This window comes from Eublepharis macularius, chromosome 8 (genome assembly GCF_028583425.1).
Source record: "Eublepharis macularius isolate TG4126 chromosome 8, MPM_Emac_v1.0, whole genome shotgun sequence".
In the NCBI taxonomy this organism is placed as follows: Eukaryota; Metazoa; Chordata; class Lepidosauria; order Squamata; family Eublepharidae; genus Eublepharis; species Eublepharis macularius.
This window is the reverse complement of record NC_072797.1, coordinates 134,330,792-134,358,519: the sequence shown is the minus strand read 5'-3', so window position 1 is coordinate 134,358,519 and position 27,728 is coordinate 134,330,792. Positions and strand designations below refer to the sequence as shown.

Below are 27,728 nucleotides of genomic sequence, written 5' to 3'. Positions count from 1 at the left end.
CAGACAGTGAAATCCTATGAAGAGTTACTCCAATCTCAGCCTATTGAAGTCAGTGAGCTTAGACTGGAGTAACTGTTTAGGATTGCACTGAGAAATCTCCAACAGAGAATTCTCAATTGCTGTTCCCAATGAAAGTTGCCACTGCATATAGTGTCCGGGTAACCTCTCTTTGTATGGGTTCTATGGAACTTAGCAAACAAACTTTCACACAAATGTAAGTTAAGAAAACATTTTTTTTCAAACCTTTTAACAATTAGCACAATACAACTATTTTTTTTTCTTTAAACAAACTCAAAAGGTCAACCCTACAAAAACTTTCAACCAACAGCGTCTTTGGAAATTACTCAAAGTGAACAGTTCAACGTGTCAGATTCCACCAAATGGTAAAGTCCTTTGCCACAATCCTTCCAAATTGAAGCAACTGGAATCCAGGCTTCTGTCCTCTTCCTGGGGAACTTCAGCCCTGCAAAAATAATATAATTCTGATAATAATACCAACTATTTATAACACATATACCCCACTACATGTTTCTGATGACCTTATTCAAGGCGGTAAGAGCACGCAAAGCGTTACCAGGCTCCCAGCAGCCGGCCTCTTCCTCACCTGCCTGGCTCAAGACACTAACCCTGCCCCCTACTGGGCTAAACCAAATTAGCTCACGGGGGTTATATCCGCATGCTATTGGCTGACTCTAGCTGGATACAAGGTCCTTCACCAACCTTGCCCTGAATAACTGGAGAGGGGAGGGGTAGATTTCTTTTCCACGAGTCTCCCTTTATCACTAGATACGGAGCCTGGCTTTAATTTTGTGTAGTTGGTGTCGGGCACCGGGGGCAGATGAGGGACCCTGTTGGTGTACCATCCACCTAGCTTCATCAGATTGGAGGGAGGTGTCCAGTGGGGTGCCGCAGGGCTCGGTTTTGGGCCCAGCACTTTTCAATATTTTTATCAATGATCTGGATGAAGGAGTGGAAGGGCTGCTCATTAAATTTGAAGATGATACCAAATTGGGAGGAGTGGCAAACACCCAAGAAGATAGAATTAAAATTCAACAAGACCTGAATACTCTGGAGAAGTGGGCAGCTGTGAATAGGATGCAATTCAACAAAGACAAGTGCACAGTATTACATCTGGGCCACAAAAATGGGAAGCACAAATACTGGATGGGGGATACACTTCTGGGCAGTAGTATATGTGAAAGGGATCTTGGGGTAAGAGTGGACTGTAAACTAAATATGAGCAGTCAGTGTGATGCGGTGGCAAAAAAGGCTAATTCACTCTTGGGTTGTATCAAAGGGGCCATAGCATCAAAATCGCAGGAGGTCATAGCCCCTCTCTATACTGCCTTGGTCAGGCCACACCTGGAGTATTGTGTGCAGTTCTGGAGGCCTCACTTCAAAAAGGATGTGGCCAAAATCGAGAGGGTGCAGAGGAGAGCGATGAGAATGATCAGGGGTCTGGAGACTGAGCCCTACAAGGTAAGGCTGAGGGCCTTGGGAATGTTTAGTTTGGAGAAGAGGAGGTTGAGGGGGGACATCATAGAATCATAGAGTTGGAAGGGGCCATACAGACCATCTAGTCCAACCCCCTGCCCAGTGCAGGATCAGCCTAAAGCATCTCTGACAAGTATTCATCCAGCCTCTTCTTGAAAACTGCCAGTGAGGGGGAGCTCACCACCTCCCTAGGCAGCTGATTCCACTTTTGAACTACTCTGACCGTGAAAAAGTTTTTCCTAATATCCAGTCGGTACCTTTGTGCATGTAGTTTTAGCCCATTGCTTTGCGTCCTACCCTCTGCTGCCAACTGGAACAGCTCTGTGCCCTCCTCCATATGACAGCCTTTCAAATATTTAAAGAGAGCAATCATGTCCCCCCTCAACCTCCTCTTCTCCAAACTAAACATTCCCAAGGCCCTCAGCCTTTCCTCGTAGGGCTTAGTCTCCAGAGCCATGATTGCTCTCTTTAAATATTTGAAAGGCTGTCATTTGGAGGAGGGCAAGGAGCTGTTCCAGTTGACAGCAGAGGGTAGGACTTGAAGCAACGGGCTTAAATTACATGCACAAAGGTACCAGCTGGATATTAGGAAAAACTTTTTCACGGTCAGAGTAGTTCAAAAGTGGAATCAGCTGCCTAGGGAGGTGGTGAGCTCCCCCTCACTGGCAGTTTTCAAGAAGGGACTGGATGAATATTGGTCAGGGATGCTTTAGACTCATCCTGCACTGGGCAGGGGGTTGGACTAGATGGTCTGTGTGGCCCCTTCCAGCTCTATGATTCTATTATTCTTACCAGCAAGGTCTCTGACTGAGCTGACAGAGGTAGGGTTGGACCTGGAACCAAAGACCCAAAGAGGATTGCCCTTGGAGACTTCAACATACATGCTGAGGCTGCCTTGTTGGGGCATGCTTAGGACTGCATGGCCACCACGAGAGCTATGGGCCCGTCACAGACGGTAATGGGCCCGGCAGATGAAAAAGGACACACACTGGAACGTCTTTCCTGCTCCAGGTGGCTTTTCGGTGATCTGATTAGGGAGCTGGAGGCTGCCCTGTTGCGGTGGTCAGGCATGGCTGAGCGTGCGGCCTCCTCCCTGCAGGGCAATGGACTGGTCTGAAGGGCTTGGTTTCCCTTCAGAGGTGGATCCTGTTGATTACCAGGCAGTTCTGAGGGATTTTGAGAGCCTCCCTGGTGACTCTGTGGAAGCCCTTGTAGCCGCATAGAACGATGGGTTGGCCGGGACCATCGAGCTGCACCTTGATGTCCTCTTCCACGTCCTGTCAAGTTTACCAGGAAGCTGGGAAATATGAAGTGGACTGGAAGATGACTAGAATGATGTCAGCAGAAGACTCAGGAGGAATCCGGTGGAGTCCGTGACAGAGCCCATTTGCAGGCCTATGAGGCGGCAATGAGGCAGCTCTTAGGGGACTTTTGGGCTGCTCTATTGTTTTCTGTATGTGGTCTAAACTGACTAGAGAGCTCTTCTCCCTGTGTGCTCGTGACTTCTCATTCGATCCTGTGTTTTGGTTGTTATAACACGAAGGCCTTGCTGGGTACAGTTTGCGCTCTGAGAACAAACAAAGGCTAGATTACATGACCTGAAAAGAAACAATCTCGGCCTGTCAATCTATCATGTTCTGAACATCACGAGACATCCATTTGATTGTTTATATATTCTTGTAATAATCCTCTTTACTGTAAGCAATTGCTGTTTACTTGCATCATGCCTGTGTGATGTTATAAATGTAAGTGCCGCTTGGTTTTTGGCATGCACCCTAATAGTGTGTGTGCATCAGGCTTATTTGAGAACTTCTCATAATTAACCTTTCCTGCTTCACCATGTCTGAAGCCTTGATTTATTATTCGGACAAAGAGAGAAGGGGGACCTCAAAACTGATAAACAGAGGTAATTAAAGTTTCTTCTAACAGCAGCAAAGAAGACCTTTGCATCACCAAAATCTTGACTAGCACAATTGTTTAAAGTAAAGTTAAAGTAACACCTAAGTATGACCCAGCATACCCCCAACAATTGTGAGTAGCTCTCCTCCCTGTTCTTGGTGTCGTGTTTTTGGGTGTGCATGTTTTATTGAATTATTTTATACTCCTTTAAATATTGTTTTAAATGAAAATTGTTTAAAATGTTGGTTTTTTGCCACCTTGGGGGTCCCCTATTTGGGTAGAAAGACAGTACAGAAATGTTTTAAACAAATAAATATTCTTTAGAAAACTTATAGGCAGAGAAGTAAACATAAATAAATGGTACCTTAACATAAGGTCCCAAATGTGGTACCTTAACATAGCATAAATAAATGGTACCTTAAAGACTAACAGCCCTTACCTAAATAGCCCAGGTGAGCCTGATCTCATCAGATCTCAGAAGCTAAGCAGGGTCAGCCTTGGTTAGTAATTGTTTGGGAGACCTCCAACGAGGACCAGGACTGCAGAGGCAGGCAATGGCAAACCACCTCTGATAGTCTCTTGCCATGAAAACCCCACCAGGGGTCTCCATAAGTCAGCTATGACTTGAGGGCTCTCGCCACCGCCAAAGACTAACAAAGTCTTTTTTGTCTAGCATAATCTTTCCTGGATTAAAGCATAGTTTGTCAGCTGCAACATGCTTCTGATGAAATGGGCTGTAGTCCACAAAACCTGAAGCTAAAAAATAAAGTATGTTAGTTTTTAAGGTGCCACAAGGCTTCTGTGTATTTTGGCTGTGACAGACCAACTCCGCTAACCCTTGGGACGTCCGTATTATCACCAGGAATGTTGAGAAGGTCAACACGAATGCTACTGCTGGGCAAACTTACCTTGACTGAACTCATTTATGTACCCAGTTGCGCTTGCTCAGCTGATTGCCTTCTTGTCGTCAGTCAGTGCTTGCTGCAAACACCGTTCCAAGCAGCTGTGCATTTGCACAGTAGTTTCTTGTGCTTTCAGCATCATGACCTGTGCATACCTTGGCTGAGCCTCGGGGTTCCGTCTCCAGAGGTGAACTGAACTGCCCCGTCAGGGGGATTTTTACATCTTGAATGGACACCTGGAGGGTGCTGGTTAGCTGGGGTTTAACCCTTTGTGGTCGCTTTTGTCAGTCGCTGCTGACGAAGCGTATCCGAGGGTGCTTTGGTATGGCATTATACCCTGCTGAGGTTCTTCCCCTCTCCAAACTCTTCCCTCCTCAGACTCCACCCCCCCCCGCCAAATCTTTAGGAATTTCATAAATAGGAGCAGGCAACCCGAACAACCCAACTGGATCAATTGACTGCTTTTTGTAGATAATGGTATCCATCGTGATTATAAGTTTCCTCACCTAAATCCTGTTGGAGAAGCCCCAGAAGGTCGGACCAGAACCAACGGGTTGAAATTAAATCAAGAGTTTCCGGCTAAACATTAGGAAGAACTTCCTGAGAGTTACAGCGGTTCCCTCAGTGGAATAGGCTTCCTCGGGAGGAACCTCCTTCTTTGGAGGTTTTTAAGCAGAGGTTAGATGGCCATCTGACAGCAATGCTGACTAGGTGAACCTGGGCAGATCATGAGCAGGAGGGCAGGAAGGGTTACATCAGTGCTTAGTTCTCGTGGCCCCTTCTTACATGCCCAGGGTAAGAGTGTTTGCCACTTTGGGGTCAGGAAGCAATTTTCCACAGGCCAGTTTGACTAGGGATTCTGGAGGTGTTTTGCCGTCTTCTGGGCATGGAGTAGGGGTCACTGGGGGTGTTGGGGGGGGAGGGATAGTTGTATATTTCCCACATTATGCAGGGGGTTGGACTAGATGACCCTGGAGATCCCTTCCAATCCTATGATTCTCTGATTCTAAGCAACAGCCTGCTACAACTGATCTCCAGGCCACAGAGATCAGCCTCCCTGGATAAAATGATGACCTTGGAGGGTGGACTCTATGGAATTATACCATGCTGAGGTCCTTTCCCTCCCCCAACCTTTCTTTTTCCAGGCTTCACCCCCAAATCTCCAGGAATTTCCCAACTTGGAGCTGGCAACCCGAACTGGGCCTAGGTCATCACAGGGTGGCACTCGTAAAAGTGAGGTCAGGAGGGATGCTGGTGGCTGGATAGTCTCTGACAGCCAAGAGATGCACCCCAGGAGGCAAGCTAAAAAGAGGGTAAATGGGAAGGACTGAAATTCTTTCCTCAGGTTTTTGCTCTGCCTGCAACGAGGCTGCCTTTCCCAGGAGAGCTGAACACTGGGGGTAGGCTTACGAGGTGGGGGTAGGCAAACTCCCAAAGATTTGCACCCTCGTCTGGCAATTGCCTAGCGATCGACGGGAGGGAAAAAGCTCCTGGAGGTTGCTTGCCACCGGCAGGCACCTCAGGAGTGCACGCTGCACGTGTGCTCCCAACCAGTGTGGCAATGCCACTTCTGGAAGTGACGTCATTGCACCTCCGGTGGGAGAATTTCTGTGCTTCGTTTGGGGCTGATTTGGGCCCTAAGTGGGCTTGAATTGGGCCAATTTGGGACCTAAATGGGCCGAATTGACCCCTTGTGGAACACAAGAATGCTTGCATAGCCAGCGTGCTGATGTCACTTCCAAAAGTGACATCATCATGCCGACTCTGCAGTGCGCGAGCAAATGAAGACCTTGTGCTCTGCACAAGATAAATGCTAGGTAGTCCACCCTCACGATGGGAGGTGAGGGGTACCCTTGCAACCCTAACTGGAGGGTGCTGCAGGCCCCGAGGGCAGCCCTGGCTCATCACCGCCTCACAAATTCCTCACAAATTTATAGAACAGTCCTCAGGCCAGAATCAGATCATAAAATTCAGCAAAAGAGGGTTGTCAGTCCCCCACTGGCATCCCCCACCCCCACCCTCCACCCCCGCTTACATGGCCGGCAGCGGGAAAGGCTGAGGAACGTGCCTCCTGGGGCGTGCTCCTGCATGCTGCAGTGAGCTGAACTGGGACCACTGTGGGACCTAAATTCGCCTGCTGTGAAGCTCTCTATTGAAGAAAAGGACAATTCCTAAAATGGTAGCCTGGGTGCTGCCTCTCTCTGAAGCAATGAGAAAACTCATCTGCATTAACATGCAGATGGTGCCCGCTGGTGGCAGCAGAAGCTCTGGAGAATGGGGCGGACAGCCCAGTGGAAAGTATATGGGTGGAAATAAGGGGAGGAAGGACAAAGGGCATTGTTGTTGGAGTCTGTTGTTGTTGGAGTATCCAGACATCAGAACCTTGTAATTATGGGTGACTTCAACTTCCCCGATGTGTGCTGGGAAACAGGCTCAGCAAAGCGTCATGAATCACGCAATTTCCTGACCTGTCTGGCCGATAACTTCCTTTTTCAAAAGGTGGAGGAAGCTACAAGGGGCTCGGCCATACTAGACTTGATATTAACCAACAGGGAAGAATTGGTAGATGAGATGAAGGTGGTGGGGACCTTAGGGGGAAGTGACCATGTCCTCCTTGAATTCCAGTTGCTGTGGGGAGCCAAGGAAGTTCGTAGCCAGACTCGTAGGTTAGATTTTCGTAGGGCCAACTTCGATGAACTCAGAGGCTTGATGGGGAGTGTGCTGGAAGGGAAAGGAGCGAGTGAAGGGTGGGCCCTTCTCAAACACGAGCTTTTGCAAGCTCAAGCCCTCACTATTCCAGCAAGACAGAAACATGTAAGGGCTCCAAGAAACCGATGAGGATGAACAGAGAGCTCCAGAAAAAGTTAAGGGAGAAAAAGGAAATGTTCAGGAAATGGGGTGGACAGGAAATGGGGTGGTACTGCAGATCAGCCATCAGAGAAGCCAAAGTTCAGTATGAGCTGAGTCTGGCCAGGGGGGCTCGCTACAATAAGAAAAACTTCTACAGATATGCAAGAAGCAAACACAAGGTAAAAGAGGCAATTGGACCGCTATTGGGAGTGGAAGGAGAAACTCTGGTGCAGGACAGAGAAAAAGCAGACAGGCTTAATGACTTTTTTTGCCTCTGTTTTCTCCCTGAAGAACTCGAGCCCATCTAGAGATGGTAGTAAACATGACAGGACACCTGGGTGGCTAGTTGACATTGACAGAGAGGTTGTGGGGAGGCACCTGTCTGCACTGGACGAATACAAATCCCCTGGACTGGATGGTGTGCACCCAAGAGTGCTCAAAGAACTTTCTAGAAAACTTGCAGAGCCTCTGCCCATCATCTTTCCTCTTGAAGGACTGGGGATGTGGCACAAGATTGGAGAAGAGTGAATGTGATCCCAGTCTTTCAGAAAGAGAAGAAGAATGAGTCGGGAAACTATAGGCCGGTCAGTCTGACTTCTGTTGCTGGGAAGATATTAGAGCAGATTTTAAAGGGATCAATCTGTAAGCATCTGAAGGACCGCTCAGTGATCCGGGGAAGTCAACATGGTTTTGTCCCCAACAGATTTTGTCAGACCAACCTGGTTTCCTTCTTTGATCAAGTGATGAGCTTACTGGATCATGGGAACTCTGTTGACGTGATTTATCTGAATTTCAGTAAAGCTTTTGATAAGGTCCCCCATGACATTCTAATGGGTAAACTGGAAGTCTGTGGACTAGACTATAGGACAGTTCGGTGGATAGGGAACTGGTTAGAAGACTGCACCCAAAGAGTGGTGGTCAACGGCATTTCATCAGATTGGAGGGAGGTGTCCAGTGGGGTGCCACAGGGCTCGGTTTTGGGCCCAGTACATTTCAATATTTTTATCAGTGATCTGGATGAAGGGGTAAATGGGCTAATTATTAAATTTGCTGATTGGGAGGAGTGGCAAACACCCAAGAAGAGAGAGTTAAAATTCAACAAGACTTGAATACTCTGGAGAAGTGGGCAGTTGTGAACAGGATGCAATTCAACATAGATAATTGCACAGTATTACATCTGGGCCACAAAAATGGGAAGCACAAATACAGGATGGGGGATACACTTCTGGGTAGTAGTGTATGCTAAACAGATCTTGGGGTAAGAGTGGACTGTAAACTAAATATGAGCAGTCAGTGTGATGCAGTGGCAAAAAAGGGCAAACTCAGTCTTGGGTTGTATCAAAAGGGCCATTGCATCGAAATCGCATGAGGTCATAGCCCCTCTCTATACTGGAGACTGTGCCCTACGAGGAAAAGCTGAGGGCCTTGGAAATGTTTAGAGGAGATTGAGGGGGGACATGATTGTTCTCTTTAAATATTTGAAAGGCTGTCATTTGGAGGAGGGCAAGGAGCTGTTCCAGTTGGCAGCAGAGGGTAGGACCCGAAGCAAGAGGCTTAAATTACATGCAGAAAGGTACCGGCTGGATATCAGGAAAAACTTTTTCACGGTCAGAGTAGTTCAAAGGTGGCATTAGTTCCCTAGGGAGGTGATCTCCCCTTCACTGGCAGTTTTCAAGAAGAGGCTGGATGAATATTTGTCAGGGATGTTTTAGGCTCATCCTGCATTGGGCAGGGGGTTGGACTAGAAGGCTTGTATGGCCCTTTCAACTCTGTGATTCTGTGATTGGGGGTGGGGGGAGGAATGCAGAGCAGAGGCCTTTTTAAAATTTCCTTTTGCCCTATGTGCAGCCCAGAGAGAACACTGGCAAAGAATGTGCACTCTGTACATGTTCATGCTCTTCATTTTGCTGTTTTCTAAAATGGTGTGGTACAGTTTCAAACGGGCAACCAACTAACTAATGCTTAGAGAAGAAATTGAAAAGCCCTTGAGTCGCACTTTCAAAACTACAGCAAATAGATTGCTAGAGGATTTGGGGATTCTTATGGTGGAGAGATATTTTGTGTCTTTTTCAAGTCTGTGATTTCCTACGGTTGCTGAAGTAGATGCTGAACCAGTTCCTTTTTTAAGTTAATTAACGGCCCAAGCAAGCCTGTTAAAATGTCTACGCTCTAATGCAGTAGTTCATTCTGATTTTGTGGACAGAACACCTACCTGTAATTTGCCCTGTGGCCACTTTAAATGTGGGCATTGTAATGTCTGTGATCTTGCAGTGAGTGTGGATAGTATCACCAACCCAAAAACGGGTAGAAAATTGTATGCAAAAGGTTTTTCCACCTGTGCCACATCCAACGTGGTATATGTAATCTGTTGTAAATGTAATTTACTGTATGTTGGAAACACCATCAGACCCTTGAGACTTCGCATTCAAGAACATCTATCCAGAATTAGAAACAAGTCATTAGAAGCCCCTTTGAGCCAGCACTTCCAGGATAGGCACACACATGAACGTGAATTGCAGTTTTCTGTATTACAGACCTTGTCTTGCAAACATTCTTCTGACACACGGAGAGCTTTGTTACGCCTGGAGACTCAGTGGGTTTTTCGTTTAAATAGCCTATCACCATTTGGGCTTAACAATGAGGCTGATTTCACTCCCTTTTTAGGATAAGATATAATTGGTCCTTTCATTGTTGTTTATATCAGACACTTTCACATTCTTTTCCTAAAGAGCCTTGCGACCCTGACCCTTTAATTGTGGGGACGGGGATGATTGATTTGACAAGATCTGCTCCCTTTAAATAGTTAATTAACACAGCGTTCCTCACCAAACGCTCCAAAAAAGAGTTCGGAACAGATTGACTTCAGAAAAAAGAAAGGATTGAAGGTTTATTTTGCAAGTGTATTGGTGAGTTTAACCATTGCATGAAGTAATTACTTGTATATTATGAAGTTTATACATTATTAAGTTTGTATATGAGACTATAAAGGGGAACAATGGTTTAATGTGATCCCCTTTCTAAATGTTATGTTCTTTACCAAGTGCAAAGAGGATGTTGAAGAAGTTAAGTTTATAAAGGGAAAATATTGAATGTATATTTTTGAATGCATTGGATTATATTTTTGAATATTTTGAATGCATTTGGGGGATCTTTTTGGAAGTGGGCTTTCTTATTCATTTCATGATGCTATACATTATATTTACCATGAACATAATCAATTAAGTTTGCAAATGAAGTTGTAAATGAAATTATCTATTGCAGAAAGTTTTGCTTGATGGTTACATCCTGATTTGTATTTGTATATTAATTTCAGAAAAGTTGTGGCTTTGGAAGAAGCATAACTCTTGCGAAACGGGAAAATTGCAAGCCGGCAAGCCCGTTGCCATCTCCCGCCGGGAGGTTTGGTGGTATTTTTTGACTCAATATTTATATATATCAAGCTCCAGTGCATTGTATATTTCAGTTCTACAATTTGGAACATAAAAGCTGGATTTGGTTGTCATGGTCCCTGCGATTTCTTTGTTTCTGCATTGACTTTGGGACGTCCCCCCATTTTTTCTTTCTTTTCAGTAGGTCTGTATTGACAATTGTTCACCACCTTGGCAGCAACAGCTAACATGAACTGATTTCAAGCATATTATATTATTATTACACTGTGGCTTACTTTGCATGGTGGTTGTTTGGATAAAAACCTATAAAATATTTTGACAAATCTCAAATGATGCTACAAAAAGTTAAAAGCTGCAGGAATCATGCTCCGCTTGCACAGTCCAGGCAGGCCTGTCCCAGCAGACATTTGCACATATTTGTCAGGGACCTAAATATAACATCTAATGTGTACTGGCCAAAATATTCAGACTATGTTCAAGATTCCTTTTTATTTTATTTCAAAATAAAATAATATAGTATATATATTATTTGAAAATGCCAGATAGTGAACACTTGAAAAAAGGACAACATTTGTACTGATTAAGCCAACAGAAAGACGAGGACCTCAAAAACATATAGCCTTCCAACAAAAACTCAAGCGAAAACTTATTTTTTGTTCACTCACCTTGCTATCAATAAGTGCAATAGTTTTAAAACATTACTAAACCAAGTGTTACCTGGAATGGTCTTGCGAGTAAACAGAGTGGGGGAATTAGCAAGCAAGGAAGACAGCTATGTGAGAGGCTAGTAACCATGGGATCTTTCTCTCCAATCATTTATGGAGTCCTTTCCCAAGGGGACGGACGGACACACACACACACACACACACACACACGAAGCTGGTGTTCTTATTTAAAGGATAATTTTTATTTAAGGGGCAAATGCATACATACAAGATTGCAAGCAAACACACAAGAGGCCTAGGAAAAGCAGTGGTGAAGGTAGAACAGATGTGAGAGATTGCAAGGTGATAATTACCTATCCGAAGAGCAGGTAAGTCCGCGGAGGGAGAGCTTCAAACGCCAGTGTTCTCAGCCAGGAGAGCAAGAGGCTTAGGGCAAACCTCAAGGGAACAGTGCTTTGGATCCTATAAGCATGTACAGAGAGACAGAGGCTTAGGGAAGCGACCCTAAGGGAGCAGCCAGGAAGCATGCATAATTTGAATGGGCCAAGGCACTACTCTTATAGAGTAAAACATGCTGAGGTGGGAGAGCCCACCTAGCTGTTAGAACAAAGGCTCCAGCAGTCAGTTCCTGGAGTAACAAAAGGTTTGATTACCTTGATTGGTAGCTGCTGGGGTGTGTGAAAGAGAATGCAAAATTTGTTCTAGTGCTGTACAAAAGGGTAGTTTGTTAATGAAGTCCACTGGAGCTAAGTTGATGAATTTAGTTGGGGAATGTACCTTCCCAGGAATGAACTGTAAATACTTATGAAAGTCATTTGATTAGCTCCTCAATCAAGGACAGGAGAACTCATCACAGAAGGAGGGAAAGGAACGTGTTAAGTGGGGATGACTCTGCAAGGCCTTTGTTGCACTGGATTCCTTAGGGGCTGGGCAAAACTAATCACTGCGAATCTCTCCACATTCCTATGCAGCATTCCATTCATGCCTGGGTCTCCTCGGGTGGGAAGTCCTCTGGCTGCAATACAAACTGCCATTTTAAATCCAGAGGCCTGGTGCCATTTAATATCTCAGGTGGCCATGTTAAAATGGCTATTAAAGATGGCAGAGGCCAGGCCAACTGCTTACACAAGAAACAAGTTACTTCTATCTGTGTGGGTAAATAACAGCATAGACGTCTGCAGCCTGTAACTCCCAGCACCTAGTGTGGCTCAGAAGGGAACCGTATATGACTTTTAAAAAAGAAAATGAAATGGCTAAGGTATATTAGAGGGGCAGATATGATGCTAGAAAGCCCCTTAGAATAACCAGTATTTGGAAGAACTATTGGGCAAAGATCTGTATGGGGGTTCTTAGCGATTCTTAGAGGAAAGGAAAAGTAGAGGCGTTGCCAGTAATGTGAGTGCAAACCAAGCACAGGTTCATGCCAGGACACTGAAACAATTGTGTCGGGTGCTGCATTGTCAGACTGCCTAATAATGGACTCACAACCAGTATTTGGGCTGCAGGAACTTTGTTACGCTGTATAATTTCAGTCCTGCAAATGGTCTCTTTTATACTGGCTCTTTGTTGACCTCAGAATTTTGATGTAGTTGAACTCTTCAGTTACAAAAGATTTCAGATTCCCACACCAAGGAAATAGCCAGAACTCTCCTTTTTTAAAAAAAGAACACGATCATACAACAACACAAATCATATAACAGCAACAATATTTATCATATAACACAACAAAAAAAGAAAAAGAAATTAAACAGCAATAAGTTAAATATACTAGTACAGTCAAGATATGTTACAATAGTTGGTTTACCCAGGGTTTTTTTTCTGGGAAAAGAGGTGGTGGAACTCAGTGGGTTGCCCTCGGAGAAAATGGTCACATGGCTGGTTGCCCCGCCCCGAGCTCCAGACAGAGGGGAGTTGAGATTGCCCTCCGTGCTGCTTGGCAGCGCGGAACGCAATCTCAACTCCCCTCTGTCTGGAGATCAGGGGGCAGGGCCACCAGCCATGTGACCATTTTCAAGTGGTTCCAGAACTCCGTTCCACTGCGTTCCAGCTGAAAAAAAGCCCTAGGTCTATTACACATTAACGTTTTTTACAGTCATCATATCAAATGCACTTAGAAGTGCTGAAGTACTTAGCACTTACGATGCCTGTCAAACAATGATTTTGTGGGCATTGCCTGCTTTATGGTGCCCCCCCCCTCTCCACATATGCTAGAAATGGCAGCCATCTATCTAGAAAATTAGTTAAGTAAGATATTTACTGCTTTAATGGTGCAAAGATATTTTATCTAAGATTAAGAGGCTCTGTACCTTCTCATACCAATGCTCAGTAGAAGGTATATTCGGTTTTTTCTAGGATGAGGCAATTAGAACTTTTGCTGCCAGTATCAATATCGAAATCAGTTCCATTTTTAGGATAAAGGAGTTTTAGGTATCAAAGTTTTCTAATAAGACAAGGGTTCCTAGGGGAGTTTGTATTGTGTGATTAATTCTATATGTCTCAAGATCTTATCCCAAAATAAGCTAAATAAGCTAACAGACATTACCACCAGCAGAAGAGTCTCCGGTTTCGGCAGAGATTGATGCAGGGAGGAGGCTCTGGGACATAAACCCTCAGCTTCCAGGGAGCGGAACCAATTTAAGATGCTAATTTTAGTGGCAGCCAGCACTTACAGGCCTTCAAGTGATCTGAGATAAGAACACTTCCACTGAAATGAGCCTGCACCCAAATATGCTAACTTGAGTTCTCATCTGTGGTTTCTTTTAAAAGTACAAGAAGATATTCCTACAAAGGAACGGATGCAGCAATAAGAGAGGGGTAATTGTTTGGGCATTTACATTTGACAAGCACCCTTAAGCAAGTAAATTCCAGAGCAAAAGATATTGGATATTGCTTTTAAAAAGGAGTGTCAAGACACCTTAAAGCTGAATCCAATTCTTGTTCTAGCATGAACTTTCAGATGCAAAAATGGACACCCCCCCCCCACCATACAGACATGTGGGAAGCTGTGAAAACAAACCCAGTTGGGTCAAGAGGCTTTGAAACAACAGACGTGTCTTAGTGCCTGTCTCCATGGGGGCAGTTTGATTTTACAGAGGGCAAGTGATATTGAGCTAAGCTATAAGTGACGCAAGACACATGTTTTTTAATGTGTTGGGGATGCAATTTTAACTGGGAACTGTAGTTGAAAACTGTGTTATGTCCATAACGTGGGGAGGCAGTGCAGGGGAAGAGCTTTTCAAAGACAGTTTTCAAAGACAGAGCCGCATGGGATCACCGAGCAGTGGGGGGGGGGGGGACGAATTTGAAATTGTTTTCTTGCAGTTTCAACGGAGAGGCAGGGGAGGGGAAGAGCTGGTAGATCATCTTTCCATTGAGATTGCAAGAAAACAACTGAAAAGTTCCCCCCGCCCCCATGCAGTCTCGTACAGCACTGTCTTTGAAAACCATCCTTGAAAAGCTCTTCCCACTCCCTGCACTAGGGACATAATGCTGTTTTCAACTACAGTTCCCAGGTAAAATTACTTCCACGACACGTTAAAAAACACGTGTCTGGCGTCACTTGTAGCCTTAGCACATTGATAAAACCAGTTCGAGAACAGGGCTTTTCCACCACAGGATCGAAAATCTCACTTCAGCCATGAATATACGAAGGGACATTAGGCCAACTGCTTTTGCTCAGACCTCCCAACCCTCCTGAAACATGACTGGCCTACTTTACAAGGCTGTTGTAAGCCTTATTGAAACATGAATCTGCCTTACACAGAATCAGATCAAGGTCAGTAGTGCCGAGAGTGACTCGAAGCAGCTCTCCAGGTCCTCAGGTTGCAGCCTTTTGCAGCCTCTTTTTTTCCTCTCAACTGGAGATGCTGGGAATTGAACCTGGCACTTTCTGCCTGCCAAGCAGACGCTCTACCCTGAGCCCCAGCCCAGGTGAGAGCATGCCTTTGAAATGCTTTGAGCACCACTAACATTCTACACGTCAAATAGGCTATGGGTTTGCTTCATGGGCAGAGTGACGGAGGCGTAAAAATGGCACTTAAGAATGCCAACAGCAGGGGGCGTGCAACAGCTATGCAGCTGAACGGCCGCTCTTGTCAGACTGTGGCTAAATAAGGCTCTCACTACAGGGTTCCCTTTAGAAGCAAACACAAGTCCATTGTTTGGAAAAGGAAACTTTACTGCAGAAAAGGTCCATTATAGTCCACTGTCCTGAATAGGAGACTCAGGATGGTACATGATCATTGTTACCAATGAAGGGCAAAGTATTAGGTACAGAGTGACAATACCCATCTGGATTTGCCTCCCCCCACAGTTCTCAAAACAACATCTCTCAGTCCTGGGAAGCTGCTCTCCTTCAAGGCCAATGCTTGGTGGAACGGTGTTAGACAAAACAGTCGCCTCCGGTGGGAACGCTGCCTGGGAACTGGTGCACCTGGGAAGAAAGCACTTAAACACTAGAAGCATTAGAAAATGGAGTCAGTACAGTTTAGATATACACTGGATCTGACATTCTGCCCCCCTTAAAATAGATCCCCCCCTGGTTTATATGGATAGCGAGTATGAAAAGCTTTGGTCAGTCTAGGAGCATGAACATGTACAGAATTCACCCACTCATCATACCCAGAATCAAAGTCCTTCCATCTAATGAGGTAAAAAAGCTGGTTTCGTTTGAGTTTAGAGTCCAAAATTTGTTGTACCTCATAGTGTATTTGGTCGTCAATTAAAGTTGGAATGGGCGGAGCTTTGATGTGCCACTTGTCATCGGTAGGAGCTCTTTTTAAAAGACTGACGTGGAACGTATCATGTACGTGGCGTAAGTTCTTGGGCAAAGTTACAGCAACAGTCACTTTATTTATTATTTTGCGCACAGGGAAAGGTCCCAGGAATTTCAGAGCGAGTTTGCGGCTTGTCTGAGCTAGTTTCAGGTTCTTTGTGGAAATATATACATGATCTCCAGGTTGTAAATCCCATTCGGCCGCACGATGGCGGTCTGCGTATTTTTTGTAATCCAGTTTGGCTTTTTCAAGATGTTTCTTAATAAGAGTCCATTGTTGCGCCACCTCCCCCCACCATGAAGATACATCTGGCAAATTAGAGGAATGGAGAGGAGGAGCGTCCAACGGGAAGGGATTGAAGTGAGCTCCATAGATGATTTTGAAAGGGGCCTCTCCAGTGGAAGCATGTACACTGTTGTTATATGAGAATTCGGCCAAAGGGAGAAGATCCACCCAATTATCTTGTTGGAAATTAATGTAGCAACGAAGAAATTGTTCTAGTATCTGGTTTGTTTTTTCGGATTGTCCGTCGGTTTGTGGGTGGTGGCTTGAGCTGATGCCTTGCTCAATATTCAACATTCTCAAAAGCTCCCGCCAGAAGTTGGCAACGAACGGTCCGCCGCGATCCGAAATCACCTTGGACGGAAAAGAATGTAATTTTACGATGTGTTTTAAAAATAAATCTGCTAGTTTTCGGGCGGTGGGTATAGCTGTACAGGGAATAAAATGAGCTTGTTTGGAGAACAGATCTACCACGACTAAAATGCAATTATGTCCTTTTGAAATAGGTAGATCAGTGATAAAGTCCATAGATATTATTTCCCAAGGTCTGTTTGGCGTTTCCAATGGTTGCAGGAGACCCGGAGGTTTTCCTTTTCTGGTTTTGGCGCTGAGGCAAACGGGGCAGGAACTAACATATTGGGAAATGTCTTTGCGCATGCCCGGCCACCAGAATTGCCTTTGGATTAGATGCAATGTTTTCAGATACCCATAATGACCAGCAGTGGGAGCATCATGACAGCGCTGCAAGACCTCCAGTTTGAGGCTGTCTGGGACATAAAACTTGCTTCCAGCCAGCCAATCCCCCTGTGGGGATTGGACCAGTTTGTTTCGCGGAGCTTTATCCCCCTCCTTTTCCACCTCAGTTTTAAGTTTCGATTTCCACTCCTGGTTGGCCGGGAGGGGCTGCTTGGCTCGACCGCGAGTAGTCACCTCGCCCCCAAGTTGCGTAGGCGAGAAGACCGTGTCGACAGTCTCCTCCCGCTTGCTCCTGTGTTGGGGCATGCGCGATAGGGCGTCCGCCAAAAAGTTAGTTTTGCCCGGGAGATAATTTAGAGTGAAGTTGAATTTGGAAAAGAATTCCGCCCATCGCAATTGCTTGGCATTCAGTCTGCGTGGGCTTCGGAGGGCCTCCAGATTTTTATGATCTGTCCAGACCTCGAAGGGGTATCGCGCCCCCTCCAGCCAATGTCTCCAGTTAGTAAGGGCTGCTTTTACTGCAAAAGCCTCCTTCTCCCACACATTCCAATTTCTTTCCGCCTCTGAAAATTTTCTAGACAAGAATGCACAAGGCCTCAATTTTCCATCCTCCCCCTTCTGCAGTAAAACTCCCCCTATTGCCGTATCGCTGGCGTCGACTTGCACTATGAAAGGGGACTGTTCGTTGGGGTGGGAGAGGATGGGTTCCGTTACAAATTGCTCTTTTAGGCATTCGAAAGCAGTTTGGCAATCGGAGGTCCATTGTAGTTTGGAGGAGGGTTTTTTAGCTTGTTCCCCTTTGTCTTTTGTTTTCAATAACTCTGTTAAGGGGAGTGTGATTTGGGCGAAATTTGCTATAAAGTCTCTATAGAAGTTGGCAAAACCCAGGAAGGATTGCAGTTCTTTACGGGTGGCGGGTGTTTGCCAGTCTTGGATCGCTTGTATTTTGGTTGGATCCATTTTTAAACCCTCTTGGGAGATGCAATACCCAAGGTAAGTGAGTTCGGTTTTATGGAATTCACATTTGGACAACTTGATGGGCAGTTTATTATTCATCAAGGTGGCCAGGACCTTTTGTACCATTTGAATATGTTCTTCCTCTGTGTCCGAATAAATTAAGACATCATCAAGGTACACCACCACCCCTTTGTACAGAAATTCGTGCAGAACTTCGTTTATCATGGACATGAATACAGACGGGGCTCCCGTCAATCCAAAAGGCATAACTAGGTATTCATATTGTCCGAGGGGCGTATTAAACGCGGTTTTCCACTCATCCCCTGCCTTGATGCGGACGTGGAAGTAAGCATCTTTTAAGTCTAATTTTGTAAAGATCTTACCTTGGGCCACGACGTTGAGAAGGTCTCGGATGAGTGGTATCGGATAGGCGTTGTTGGTGGACACTGCATTAAGTCCTCGAAAGTCCGTGCACAGTCGTAGTCCCCCATCCTTCTTCTTCACGAAGAGAACCGGAGCGGCGTGGGGGCTGTTGGCTGGGCGGATGAACCCTCGTTGGAGGTTGGTGTCGATGAATTTCCGGAGCTCCTCTCGTTCCTGGAGACTCATGGGATAGAGCCGTCCTTTGGGCAGTGAGGCTCCGGGTAAAATTTCCACCGCACAGTCCGTTCGTCGGTGCGGGGGTAGGGTATCAGCTTCCTCCTCGGAAAAAGCGTTTAGAAAAGGCCAATACGGTTCGGGTATTTGGCTGATTTCTTCTTGAGTAAGAAGGGCCTTTTCGGTGTGAGTTGGATCACTGCCCCAGTTTTGATTCCAGCGGTGGTTTTTGCAGTTGGCATGACTGAAAGTGATGCATCCTTGGGCCCAGTCAATGTAGGGATTGTGATCACATAGCCACTTGCTGCCTAGAATTAATGGGTATTTGGCTGTGGAGCTGATGACAAAAGATCTCTTTTCCCAATGTTGTCCCATGCCTGTGATCACTGGGACGGTCTCAGTGGTAACAGGGTTCATATTGGTGCCATCCATTTGTTCAAAGATTACTGGATTTTGTAATTCCCGAGTTGGTAAGACTAGTCCATTGACTAGGGCTGGGGCGATGATGTCCCTCGAACAGCCCGAGTCGATAAGGGCTTGCACTCGGATGTGCATTTTTCTCTCCGGGTTAATTAGAGTCACTGGCATGAATAAGATGGACCCAGGCGGCCGGTTCCGTGCAGGGACGGGCTTGCGATGGATCTGTCGGTCGGGTCCCTTTACGACAGATCCATTTCGTTTCCCGACTGGGGGCTTTCTGGATTTCCCTCGGTATTGGGGGAAGCGGGGTCGTACTCCATAATTTCTTCCGCTTCCAGTCCCCTTTCTGCGGCGGGTCGTTGGGAAGCTCCCCGACCTCTGTTCGCTCGTGGCGCGGGTACAGGGCGCTGGAAATTAGGAAATGGAGCAAGGGTTGGACGCCTTATTTGAAGCGGGGGTCTTTGCACAGGCCGGTAGGGGCATTGCGCTGCAAAGTGACCGGGTTGTCCGCATTGCAAACACAGCCCTTGTTGCCATCTAGCATCTCTCGCTCCACGGGTGGCGTATCCAGCTCCTCGTCCTCCCTTCTGCAAAGTTAAGGGTCTTCTTTGTCCCGTTTGTTGTTGTTGTTCAACCAAACGGACTTCTAAAATGCGGTTTTCGACTTCACAGGCTAGCTGGATCCAGCCTAACAACGTCGGGGGATTATCCTGCATGAGGGCTCTGTCCAGAAGCCTCGGGTTGAGCCCTTGCTTGAACAGGATAATTTTGGTGGACTCCTCACACCTAGGGCATTTGGCAGCTAGTTGTCGGAATTTTGTAATATAGTCCCTTGCCGACATACTGCCCTGTTTAATGGCTTGCAATTCTGTTCGGGCCCGGGTTTCCTCTAAGGGGTCTTCATATTGTGCTCGGATAGCATCTACCAACCCCTGGAGAGTATTGAGTTCGGGAGCACCGATGTTATATAAGCCTACATACCAATCTGCTGCTTTGCCTTGCAAGCGGGAGCCGAGGTGCTCAATTTGACTGGCCTCGCTGCCGAAGAGGTGTCCCCACCGGTTGAAAAATTGCACCACTTGCACCAGGAAAAATCCTAGTTTGGAGGGATCCCCATCAAAAGTGGCTTCCAGTTTCACCCAGCCCATCGGGAGATCTTGTCTCGGAGCCGGTGCTGGGTAGAAATCCATCGGAAGCCTTAATGGCACCTGGGGTGCGAGGGGAGGTAACTGGGGCCCCGGTTGGGGCAATGGCGCTGGTTGTATTGGCGGCGGCAACACCGGCTGCGCTGGCAGAGGTAGCCGTGGCTGGGCTGGAGGGGGTAGTCTCGGCTGGGCTGGAGGTAGCCTAGGTTGGGCCGGAGGCTGCAGTGGTGGCCGAGCAGGTGGCTGCAATCTTGGTCTGGCTGGTAACACGGGGGGCGTCGGCAGTAGCTGTCGAGGTGGAGGAGGCCGGTGTGGTTGAGTGAGGAGCGGCCGCTGAGGGGGGGGTTGGTGGGGTCGTAGTGGTGTAGGCCCTCCCGGTTGATTCGGAGGTGGTAATACGGGCTGATCCTGTGGCCAACGGATCGGCTGCTGTAAAGGTATGAGCTGCGGTCGAAGCGGGAGGGGCCGCAGCGGCGAAGGCCGGATGGGTGGTAGGCCGCGCGGGCTTGCCCCTCCAGGCGTCGTTATTCTGGGAAGCAAAGGCTGGTCTTGTGGCGCCGGTAGACCGTCCCCTGGAGTTTGCAGGATGGGGACAATTTCCAGCGGTTGTCGAGGCGCTCCCTCCTCAGGTGGAGCCGGGCGCTCTTCCGATTGATCCGGCCGGACCGTTATCGGAGAAGTATGAGGGGGTATCACCGGTGTCTCGCTTGGCTTTTCTTCCCCTTCCGTAGGCCGCTCAGCGGGGGTCTCAGTTGGAGTCTCCCCCGGTGGTAGATCCCCTCCCGATTTAGGAGGTTCAGTTGGAGTTTCCCCAGGTGGCTCAGCCGGGGTATCCCCTCTAGGTGGAACTTCGTCCTGTCTGGGAAATTCCGTGGGCTGTTCTCCCGGTTCTCCAGGGCAGGCTTCCTCCTCTCCCGTAGGTGACGGCTGTTGCAGAACTACCTCCACCGGATATGAGATAACACTTTGGAGGGTAGCTATCTGCACCGCCATCTCTTCAGGTGACAGTCTCTCTCCTGCCCCCATTGCTGAGATTAGATGAATGGCATGAGCCAAACTCTCTTCCATATCCATCAGTCTAGCTTCTAACTGTTGCATTCGACTTGGCCCCGGTTGCTCCATCATGGAACCTCCGTTCGCTGCACTCACCGGGGAAAATGGGCCCCAAGGCGGAGGGTTTCCTTGATCGACTCGCGATCTCGCTGCTAGAATTCCCTTGGCCAGGCCCGTCACTGCCGAGATGCCGGAATCTACAGCATGGGTGCGACTTTGCATCTGCACCCAACTTTGTTCAGGAACTTCCGTTGGCTCTTTCCACGGAGCAAGTTCCGAATAATCCCAACTCAGGGCGCCGCGGTGGGATGTGTCCCCCTCCGTTTGTTCGGTCATCCTGTTCCAATATCGCCATGGTTGGCTGCTATCTAGCTCAGGGACAGTTTCTAGGCTTCGGCGCCCGTCCATCGAAACTCGTGGATGTAGTCCACCGGCCCGGCGCTCTCTCGTTTCTCGGGGCCTGGCTCCCCACTCCGACGGGGTGGGTAACGAGATCAAGGGGAGAGCGGCCGCCGTCGGCCTTGTCCCTTCAGCACCGAGGTCGATGAGAGGCGGGGTAGGAGTGGAGGCTCCGGTCCCGGTCCCGGCTGGTCTCGGCTCCTGGGAGTCTTGGGCTTGCACTGGTTGACTGTCGGGAGACGCATACGGATCAAACAAAGGATCCCTGTCCGGGACAACCTTGGATTCCACTGGGCCCGACTCAGGCATGATTGGTAACAAAATGTCAGACTGTGGCTAAATAAGGCTCTCACTACAGGGTTCCCTTTAGAAGCAAACACAAGTCCATTGTTTGGAAAAGGAAACTTTACTGCAGAAAAGGTCCATTATAGTCCACTGTCCTGAATAGGAGACTCAGGATGGTACATGATCATTGTTACCAATGAAGGGCAAAGTATTAGGTACAGAGTGACAATACCCATCTGGATTTGCCTCCCCCCACAGTTCTCAAAACAACATCTCTCAGTCCTGGGAAGCTGCTCTCCTTCAAGGCCAATGCTTGGTGGAACGGTGTTAGACAAAACAGTCGCCTCCGGTGGGAACGCTGCCTGGGAACTGGTGCACCTGGGAAGAAAGCACTTAAACACTAGAAGCATTAGAAAATGGAGTCAGTACAGTTTAGATATACACTGGATCTGACAGCTCTGTGCAAACACTGAGTCACTCTTCCGCTTGAATACGCTGAACACACTAGCCTGGCTTGTGAAATTAGGAACAACTGAGAATTTCTGTTTCCCTGAAAACAGAGGAGGAGGGCTCGATCTACTGCACAGGGCCACAGAACGGCTAGCGAGAGAGACCTCTTTTCTCGTATTAGACACCAGTCTAATGCCGCATCTAGGCCCATCAAGGGCCTAGCTTATTTTGCCGAAGGCTTTGCCTGTTGCTACTATATTGAGGTGAACGAGTGCTGCTTTTCTTCTTTGAGAAGAAAAGGTACAGGAGGAAGCAGGATTTAGAACTAAGTGCCACATGCAAGGGACAATGGCAAACCGCCTCTGTTAGTCTCTTGCCATGAAACCCCCACCAGGGGTCGCCATAAGTCATCTGTGACTTGAGGGCACTCTCCACCAAACCACAAGCAAGGAGAAAAAATGTCACGGTGTAGCCCAATCTTGGAAGCTAAGCAAGGCTGGTTCTTGGATGCAGGGGCACTAAGGAAGACTCTGCAGAGGAAGGCAATGGCAAACCACCTCTGCCTCTTCCTGGGGTTGCCATAAGTCATTTGTGACTTGATGCCACATGTGTGTGTGTACCACATGCAGGAGAAAGAGGTAAGCCAACGCAGAAGTAGTAAAATTTATTTATTTATTATTTTCGATTTTTCTTCCACCCTCCCCACACAAACAGGCCCTGGGCGGATTACATCAAATAAAAACTTTTATAGTAATTTACATTTTAAAATGTAAATGCAGCTGGAGGATCACAGTTTGGGGTGCTCCACTCCCATTCAGTTAGAAAAGCAGCAGAGCAAGGAGAAAGGGGGACAGAACTGTTATGCCTGCTGAGCTACTTTTCCAGGTGTGTGGAGGTTTCTTTTATTGTGAAGGAAGTTCCAAAGTTGGAATCCACTAGCTATACAAGCCCTGTTCATGTTATAGAGAACGCATATAGAGCCTGCATGTACATGCATACATCTGTCTGTATAAGTAGGAGCCAGCATGCATTCGCTTTACAAATGAAACCAAGGACCAGGTCCCAGATAAATGTGGGGTTTCAACTGTGCATATGTCAAATGTAACATGAAGAATGACTCAACATGTGTATAAAGAAAACACATGTACACTGATTGCACATGCTTTCAGTTTAACTTCTGAACAGAGTTACAGTCTTGAGTGGTCTAACCAGGGCTTTTTTTCAGGGGGAACGCGGGGGAACGGAGTTCCGGAACCTCTTGAAAATGGTCACATGGCTGGTGGCCCCGCCCCCTGATCTCCAGACAGAGGGGAGTTGAGATGGCCCTCCGTGCCGCTCAGTGACCATTTTCGCCGATGGGCAACCCACTGAGTTCCACCACCTCTTTCCCCAGAAAAAAGCCCTGGGTCTAACTAACCCATTCTACTCACCTCAGGATCTTGCCACACCTTGAGCTCCTTGAAAGATTAAAAAGGTATAAACATGTCACTCTAAGATGCTACAAGTTAATAAAGATGAAAATGAAATGGCCCTACCTACAGGATTACAAAGTTAAAAGCATATTTGAAACATAAGAATGAAGAAAAGGAGTGAGTAAGGGAACAGCCTCATGCAAGCAAGACGACTAAGACGACTCAGAAATTAGTCACGTGTTACTTAATGGGGCCCTCCTCCCCGGAAAACGTCTTGTAAGCCTTTTCAAACTTTTGAAAGTACAGGAAACACAGCACAGTAACAAAAAGGATGAGGCCTGGGCCAAGAGATCCTTAAATCCCATCTACCACCTTACTAAGTAGTGTCTGAATTCTGTCTTCCCTCTGCAATATGGGGAGAATCACATCCTACCATACAGGACTGTTCTAAGAATAATTGAGACACTGTCTATGATGTCGTGTCTACAATGCTAACTCATGTTTGTGTGTTTGTAGGTACCAGAATTGGCCCTCTCGTTACTTGCAATTATGCCTAATTCTGAACCGAGCTATAGAGTGTGGACCAAAAAAATGCACACATTGGGGCAATAGACAGGCAGAGGGTACAGTTTTATACACCTGGAGAAAAATATGATTTTAAAAAGTACACTGGGAATTAGAAAAATCCAAAAAGCATAGAAGCAACATCTGCTTCTTTAAGAAAACTGGACCACTGAGAGCTCATGAGACTACACTGTGAGGTCCTGGTGGCCACTGGGGGTGGGTGGGGGTTACTATGCAACCTGCAACCAACATTGCTCAGGATATTAGCATCAACGAGTGAGACAGGGAGAAAGGCAGGTGGAAAAAGTGAAAGATAGGAGTAAAGCTGGATAAGAACAGAAAAGGAAGGAAGGGGCGAACAGGAAAAGGTGGGCGTGGTGGAGGCAGAGGCTGCCAGGGGAGAAACGGAACAAGGTAGGTAAATCAGTATGTGGGTGGGCGGAAGTGAAGGAAAGGGGAGAGGCTGCAAACAGTGCCAGGAAGAAAAAGAGAAAAAGAGGGAGAGAGGAACCAAGTGATGAGACTCGTCTTAGATTTGGTGAACTTATTCCCAGTTAGAGCCACTGGTCTATCAAGGTCAGTATTGTCTACTCCGGGTCCCAGGGGCTCAGGCAGTGTGTCAGTACCCAGTTCCAGATCCTTTTCCTTGGAGATGCTGGGGACTGAATGTGGAGCCTTCCACATGCAAAGTAGGCAAACGACCAGGGAGCCACAGTCTCACCCAATTCATTAAGTGAAGAAGAGCTTCATTTTGCTGAGCCAGGGTCATAGATCCAGAGGAGTTAGACGTGTTAGTTTGTAGTTGCAAAACAGTAAAGAGTCCAGTAGCACCTTTAAGACTAACCAACTTTATTGAGGCATAAGCTTTTGAGAACCACAGCTCTCTGCATCAGATCTGACAAAGAGAGCTGTGGTTCTTGAAAGCTTATGCCTCAATAAAGTTGGTTAGTCTTAAAGGTGCTACTGGACTCTTTACTGTTTTGCTGAGCGACATCCCTGCCCTTTTGCTGAGTGATGACATACTTCTGCAAGTGACTGCCCTGGATCGATCACCTGTCAACTTATCCCACTCACTGGCTACAGAATAGGGCCCGGGCATGGGCTGAAGGTGGGGAGGGGGGAATGAACCCCTCTCCCCTCCAAGCCTCACTCCTTCTTCTGTCCTGCCTGTTCCTTTGGGCTTTGTCTTGAGGATCACGCAGAATACCAGCAGGCTGGAGATCTGGCCAGGTCCCAATAATTCCAGAGGGGGACCCTGTTACGTCTACAGCAACCCACTAAAAGAGGAGCCTGGCCTGCTGGGATTGGCAAGCATCAACTCTTCCGTCATGAAAGAGTTAAGCTGATGTTTGTGTTAAGCTACTGCTAGCTAGTTAGGTGTAGAGTAGATCCTCCTCCTGGCCAGAAAGGGGGTGGTATTATTCTCAATGAGGTAACCCTAAGGTTGACTATTGGGCGATCCGTTTATTGGGGGGCGGGGGGGGCAATTAGGCTTTCCTGCATATAGCAGGGGTCAGTTACAGATCCAGTTACAATAGAGCAGCAGAGAACAAAACCACAAGATGGTGTGTAGTTAGGCTGTTGTTATTTGTCTACCCTTTCCCCTAACTTTTGTAGTAAACTCTTTTTTGGTGGTGCAGAGTGCCCTCATGGCTGACTTAAGGAGACCCCCTGGTGGGGTTTTCATGGCAAGAGACCAACAGAGGTGGTTTGCCTTGCCTGCCTCTGCAGCCCTGGTCTTCGCTGGAGGCCCCCCCCCCATCCAATTATTAACCCAGGCTGACCCTGCTTAGCTTCTGAGATCTGACCAGATCAGGCTCTCCTGGGCTATCCAGGTCAGGGCAAACTTTTTAAAAACTATTTAATTTATTATATTTCTAATCTGCTCTCCCCATGAAAGGGCTCAGAGCAGAATACAACATATATAACATATAAAGTAACACGAACATGCTAGTTTAAAAACCAGATAAAAACATCAATAAATACAGCAATATAATTTCTAAAAGATAGCCCGCCTCTGCAACCCTGGTCTTCGCTGGAGGCCCCCCATCCAATTACTAACCAAGGCCGACCTTGCTTAGCTTCTGAGACCAGATCAGACTCAGGTCAGGGCACAATCCTGCCCTCAAGTCACGGGTGACTTACAGCTCCCCCTGGTGGGGTGTTCGTGGCCAAGGCCCAACAGCGGTGGTGTGCCGTCGCCTGCCTCTGCAGCCCCGCTCTTCCTTGTTGGCGCTCTCGCGCACTCAGTCACTAACCCAAGGCCGACATTCCTCAGCCTGGATACCGGACCAGGTCAGGCTCCCCGGGGCAGGGCCAAGAGCCCCGCGCCTGGGCGCTGCTGGGTCTCCCGCGGCGCTGGCCCGCCCTCTGCCCCTTCCCCCCCCACACCGGGGCGCCCGAAAGACTCCCCCGGCGCGCGCGCACGCACGCGAGGCTGCTGAGCCGTCCCGGGCTTCTGACTCGGGCAGCGCCGCGAAGCCGCGACCCCCGCCGGCTCTTTCGCCCGCCGCCCGCCTGCGCTGCCTCGGCGCGGCGCCTGGGGCCGGGCCGGCGGGTTGCCGGGCGGCTCCTAGTGGCGGGCGCAGGCGCGCGGCTCTGCCGAGCGGCGTTCGGAGGCGGCGCCTGGGAGTGTCTCCGGGGAGGAACCGCCGCCGGCTCGGCTCGGCTCGGCTCTGGCCGCTGCCCGCGGAACCGGCTTTTCAGGCCAGCGGCGCGAGCTTTGGCGATGGCGTGGCGAGGTCCGGGCGCGCCGGGGAGAGGGCGCTGAAGTGGGCGGGCGGCCGGGCGGCTCGTCGGCTGCCCCAAAAGCGCCGCGGCGGCGAGCGCGCCCGGCAGGCAGGCGATGGACGTGGAGGTGGCCGCCAGCCGCGCCGAGGCGGCCCCGCAGAAGGGCCAGCCGAGCGGCTTCCAGCTCTACCGGAGGCGCTGGCTGGTGCTGGCCGCCGCCTGCCTGCTCAACTGCTCCAACGCCATGGTAGGTGAGGGCGCCGGGACGGGACGGGACGGGACGGGCGTCCGCGGCTGTTTGCTCCGGCGGGCCGGGCTGTTCCGCCAGCGCGCTGATTCCGCCGCTGAGTGGCCGGGCGAGCCGGCTTCTGCCGCGGCCAGCGCCGTCCGCTCAGCCTCGGGCCGGGGGGCTACGAGGAGCGAAAGGCGGCGGGCGCCCGGCTGCCCTCGAAGAGGAGGCGCCGAGCGGACGCGCCGCCGAAGGCGCGCTCGGGATCCAACCGCGCGGAGTCCGGTGCGGGGCGCCGCGATGGCTGGCTTGGCTCTGCGTCTGTCCGAAAGAAGAGCAAGCGCAGCGGGAGACAGCCAGATCCGGAGAGCCCCGCCAGCCCCGGGCTCGGCAGTTAAGCAGGGTCAGCCTGGTTAGTCGTTGGAGGGGAGACGCCCGAGGGAGGCGAGGGTTGGTGTGCAGAGGCGGGGAATGGCACACCTGCTCGGTTAGTCTCTTGCCACGAAAACCCTCCAGGGGTTGCCGTAAGTCAACT

The 27,728-nt window shown here is 48.4% G+C and overlaps 1 protein-coding gene and 1 long non-coding RNA gene across 3 annotated transcripts in view; one reads left to right on the top strand and one right to left on the bottom strand.

The window, feature by feature from the left end:
* Positions 1 to 263: 263 nt before the first annotated feature.
* LOC129334230 (uncharacterized) lies at positions 264 to 26,579 on the bottom strand. The gene is made up of 3 exons (XR_008597493.1): positions 26,380 to 26,579; positions 11,553 to 11,661; positions 264 to 463 (listed from the first exon to the last, which is right to left on the bottom strand). It is a non-coding gene; the product is annotated as an uncharacterized LOC129334230 (long non-coding RNA).
* A 311-nt stretch (positions 26,580 to 26,890) lies between these two features.
* Positions 26,891 to 27,728, top strand: part of SLC49A3 (solute carrier family 49 member 3) — a 37,414-nt gene continuing 36,576 nt past the window's right edge. Inside the window, exon 1 of one of the 2 annotated variants that reach the window (XM_054987020.1) lies at positions 26,891 to 27,211. In XM_054987020.1, coding sequence (XP_054842995.1) covers positions 27,080 to 27,211 — 132 coding nt within the window. In that variant the 5' untranslated portion in view covers positions 26,891 to 27,079. The remainder of the gene's footprint in view (positions 27,212 to 27,728) is intronic. The other variant, XM_054987019.1, reaches the window with a different exon arrangement.